This window comes from Chrysochloris asiatica, unplaced genomic scaffold (genome assembly GCF_000296735.1).
Source record: "Chrysochloris asiatica unplaced genomic scaffold, ChrAsi1.0 scaffold00085, whole genome shotgun sequence".
NCBI lineage: Eukaryota > Metazoa > Chordata > Mammalia > Afrosoricida > Chrysochloridae > Chrysochloris > Chrysochloris asiatica.
This window is the reverse complement of record NW_006408603.1, coordinates 716850-720647: the sequence shown is the minus strand read 5'-3', so window position 1 is coordinate 720647 and position 3798 is coordinate 716850. Positions and strand designations below refer to the sequence as shown.

The window sequence follows — 3798 nt, the reverse complement described above, 5'->3', positions numbered from 1 at the left end:
GATTATAATCAATGTCATGAAACAAGGTATATGATTTGTTGAATGTAAAACTGATGATATGCCCTGTAAACTTTCACTCAATCCACAATAAAAAACCTTAAATTAAAAAAAAAAAAAAAGTCATGTGTATTTTAAACATTAAGTAGTTGTTCACAGGGAACCTCCTTCACAGCTTCTACTAGTTAAAGGACACTGAAGATGGCAAGTTGGCCTCTAGAGAACTTGGAGTTGTTGGAGCTACCCAGGCATCTGGGCTAATGGACTTGGCAGATAGGCATGGAGGCCATCACTCAATAATTAGCTGCAATGTGGGAAGGCAACCTCCCCAAAGCGGACAGGAAAATCACCCTCCTCCATCCTAGCGATTTCAGTGCATTCAGGCTTCTGCTGCTCTCTCCCTGGTTTAAAGACACTTCCACCTTCCCTACCCCAAAGCAACAAATGAATTTCCCCTCAAAGTTTACCTGGGGAAGTTACACTGGCTGACTTCCTCTTAAAGAAAGCTCAAGGGGGAAGGTCCAGCCAAGTCAATTTTTAGATCTTGTCTCACTCTCCTCCAGAGCCTGGGACCAGATTTCCACGGATTTGCAATGGTCTTACCCTAACCTTACCCCCAATAATATGCCAGACATGGGTCACAGCCTTATTTCTCTGGCTCTATATGAGCTCTAATTTCAAGGAATGCTGTCAGTTCCATAAAACACCGCAAAGTTGAATGAGATCATCTCCGAGAGCAGTATTAGTATTTTACAGAGGCTGCTGGCTAGGGGTTGTGGAGAGATGCTGCTACCCCTTCGAAGCCCCTCCCTTCCCTCTCGCTCCCATCCTGCTGTACCCTCCCCTTAATGTTCAGAAATAGGACCGGTGACACCCGCCCCATTTTCACTTCGATCTCATTTTCTTAGACAAACCAACACGACCAGGTGGTGTCTTCTTACACTCTGGATGGGGCACCACACCCGTTAGCCCCAGGGCAGAGGTTTATTCTCCCACGCTGTGGCCAGGCCCGGCTCTGGAGCGACAGCAGGGCGAGAAGGGGGTGTGTGTACAAGCGAAGCTGGAGAGGAGCGGGGGTGCCCGAGACCCAACCCCTCCTGAGGAGTCACCAGCTGGGAGATTAAAAGGCAGGGCAGGGGTTCTTCGCAGAGAAGAACCGCACAGTGTCGCTCCCTTTTTCACCATTTCTCTTTGCTCAATCTCTCTTTTCGTTCTCTCCCCCACCATCCCTCCCCTCCCTCTTTGTCTGCTTTTTAGAACACCCCTACATTCTCCCTGGAGTCAGACTCGAACGCCGCAGCGGTCAGCTCCCGTGGGGGTACCGGCCCTGCATCCATCCCCTTCCCTGGACCTCCCCGCCCTTCCCAGCTTCGGGTCTCACCCAAAAGAGCAGGTTGAAGCCGAGCAGCAGGTACTTGATGCACCGCAGGCCCCCGCGGAAGCGCCCCATGCTGCGGCCCCGGCGGCCGGCTCCCGAGTCCCCAGGCCCGCGCTCCGAGCGCCGGGAGCGGCGGGAGCCGGCGGGCGGGCCGGGGGCGGGGCCTTCGGGGGGGCGGGGCAGAACCGGGGGCGGGGCGCGGCTGGAGAGGACGGAGGGGCTCTGGGTGAATGGGGGCGCCGTGGGGAACTGATCCTGCAGCCAAGAGAAGCGGGTGTCCTTCTCTTTCCCTGAAACGAGAGTCCACCTCCTTTGCTCCGGATGCTGGACCACGGTTGATTATCGGAGCATCTGCGAGGAAGGAGCGAGGACTGGAAACCCAGGACCCGTTGAATCAGCGCCCAGTCCAGATGCCCGAGGAGATGGTGGAGAGATAAGGATGCTGCTCTGGTGGCTATGGAAACCAAGGCAGATAGTCTTGGATGGAGGAGATAAGTAGGATCCAAGGCCACCCGGAAGCTGCCAGGACCCGTCACAAGGCCCCCGACTGAGTGTCCAGGACTGCAACCACGCAGGGTCCCTCAGCGCCTTGTGAGCATACTGACCTTGGAGGCCGCTCAGGGTAGCCTCTCTCTGGCTCCTCTGAGGATTCTTACCTTAATAGGCAAGAACGGAAGATTGAGCGGGGTGCAGCTGCCCTGCATCCTGTCAGCTGCTGGATTCAGGCTAGTGGAGGGGAGTCAAAGTCCGCCGGTTCTGCTGGCTTCTAGTGATGGGAAGACTTGAAAAGGAATATAAGACTTGTGTTGTAGAGATAGGAGAAAGGGGGGAGTTACAGTTTTGCTTTTTTTTTTTTTTTTAAGTGAAGTGGCTGGCTGGGGAATTTAGGCTCCCACTCCTGTTGACTAAGCATCTACAATATGTGCTGCCAGACAGCATGGGGGAGACAGTAAAGCGTCAAACTCAGAGGTTTAGGCATTAATTCATAAAACTTGAGTGACTTATTATTGTAGGCCACACATAGTAACAAGCCCCTGGGAATTCAACAACAAGGAAAAAGCCTGGCCTGGTCCTGAAGGGTTTGCTTTCTCTAGTGATGAAGGCAGATTGTAAGGACTGGAAGGCAATTTACAAGAGGGAGGTTAGCAAAAGAATGATGATGGTAGGGGAAGACACAGGGAAGAGGGCAAGAGTTAATGGGAATCGAGATTGTTGATGTTGTTGGTAAATGCTGTTGAGTCAGTTCTGACCCATAGGGTTTCTGAAGAGTGGCTGGTGGGTTTGAAGTGCCAACGTTGTGGCTAGCAGTTCAGTGCTTATAGCGCCACACTAGGACTCCAGAAATAGAGGTAAATACTGTTATATACACAGCCCTGCAAAAACAGCGATCTACAGTAGTCCTGGTGTGGCAGTAGGATACGCAATGGACTGCTAGCTAACTACAAGGTGAGCAGTTCAAACCCACCAGTCACTTCTTAGAAAACCGATTACAGGGTCACTGAGTCAGACATGACTCAAGGGCACTTAGCAACACCAACTCAGTAGACAGGGGCAAATTCACAAGCTGAAAGGCTATGGGAAGGAGAGTGGGAGTATACCCACAGATATATAGAGTTTTGAAACAGGGTGTTGGTACATGGCTGTGTCCTGGTGTGGCACTGTGGGCTAATGCGTCAGACTACAAAGTTGTTTGAGCTACAAGTCAGTGGTTCAAGCTCAGCAGCTGCTCCTTGGAAACACTATACAGAGTTGCTATGGGTCAGAATTGATTTGACAGTACTTAACAACAACACTAACAATTTGCCTTTGCTGCAAACACATCTATGAATGTGGTGGATAATACAGGGGACAAAGTTATAAAAATTTATTTGACATTACCAAACACCTTAAGGGAATCTATTGCTGGGCCTAGAGGTTCAAGGTCATAGTCTCAGGGGACACCATGGTCAATTAGCATGGCATAATCCACAAAGACAATGTTCTAAATTTTATTTTTGTGAGTAGCAATGATTGATCTTTCTCTGCATTCAGGAAATAAGAGTGATGAAAATTGAACATGCTTGGAGTCTATTAGTCCAATGAACTAATGGAACTCATGAACATCATCAGACTCTTTGAGACAAGAAGAACTAGATGGTGCCCACCTACCACTACCAACTGCTTTGATTGGGATCATATTAAAAGGTCCTATACAGAGTGGGAGAAAATGTGGAACAAAACTAAAAATTACAAAAATACCAGGTTTACTGGTGATAAAGAGATTGGAGGAGCCCAAGACTATGGCCCTTGGTCACCCTTCAGGTCTGGAACTGAACTCACCCTCATGGCTCAATCTCTAGCCAAGCAGTAGATAGCTATTTAGGGTGGTCAGCAACACTAGTGATGTAAAACACCATGTAATACTGCTCAACCATCCAAGATCA

General features: G+C 49.7%; 1 protein-coding gene across 2 annotated transcripts in view; it reads right to left on the bottom strand.

Moving 5' to 3' along the window:
* Positions 1-1470, bottom strand: part of TSPAN2 (tetraspanin 2) — a 62240-nt gene extending 60770 nt beyond the window's left edge. Inside the window, exon 1 of one of the 2 annotated variants that reach the window (XM_006865866.1) lies at positions 1379-1470. In XM_006865866.1, coding sequence (XP_006865928.1) covers positions 1379-1447 — 69 coding nt within the window. In that variant the 5' untranslated portion in view covers positions 1448-1470. The remainder of the gene's footprint in view (positions 1-1378) is intronic. The other variant, XM_006865867.1, reaches the window with a different exon arrangement.
* Positions 1471-3798: the final 2328 nt, after the last annotated feature.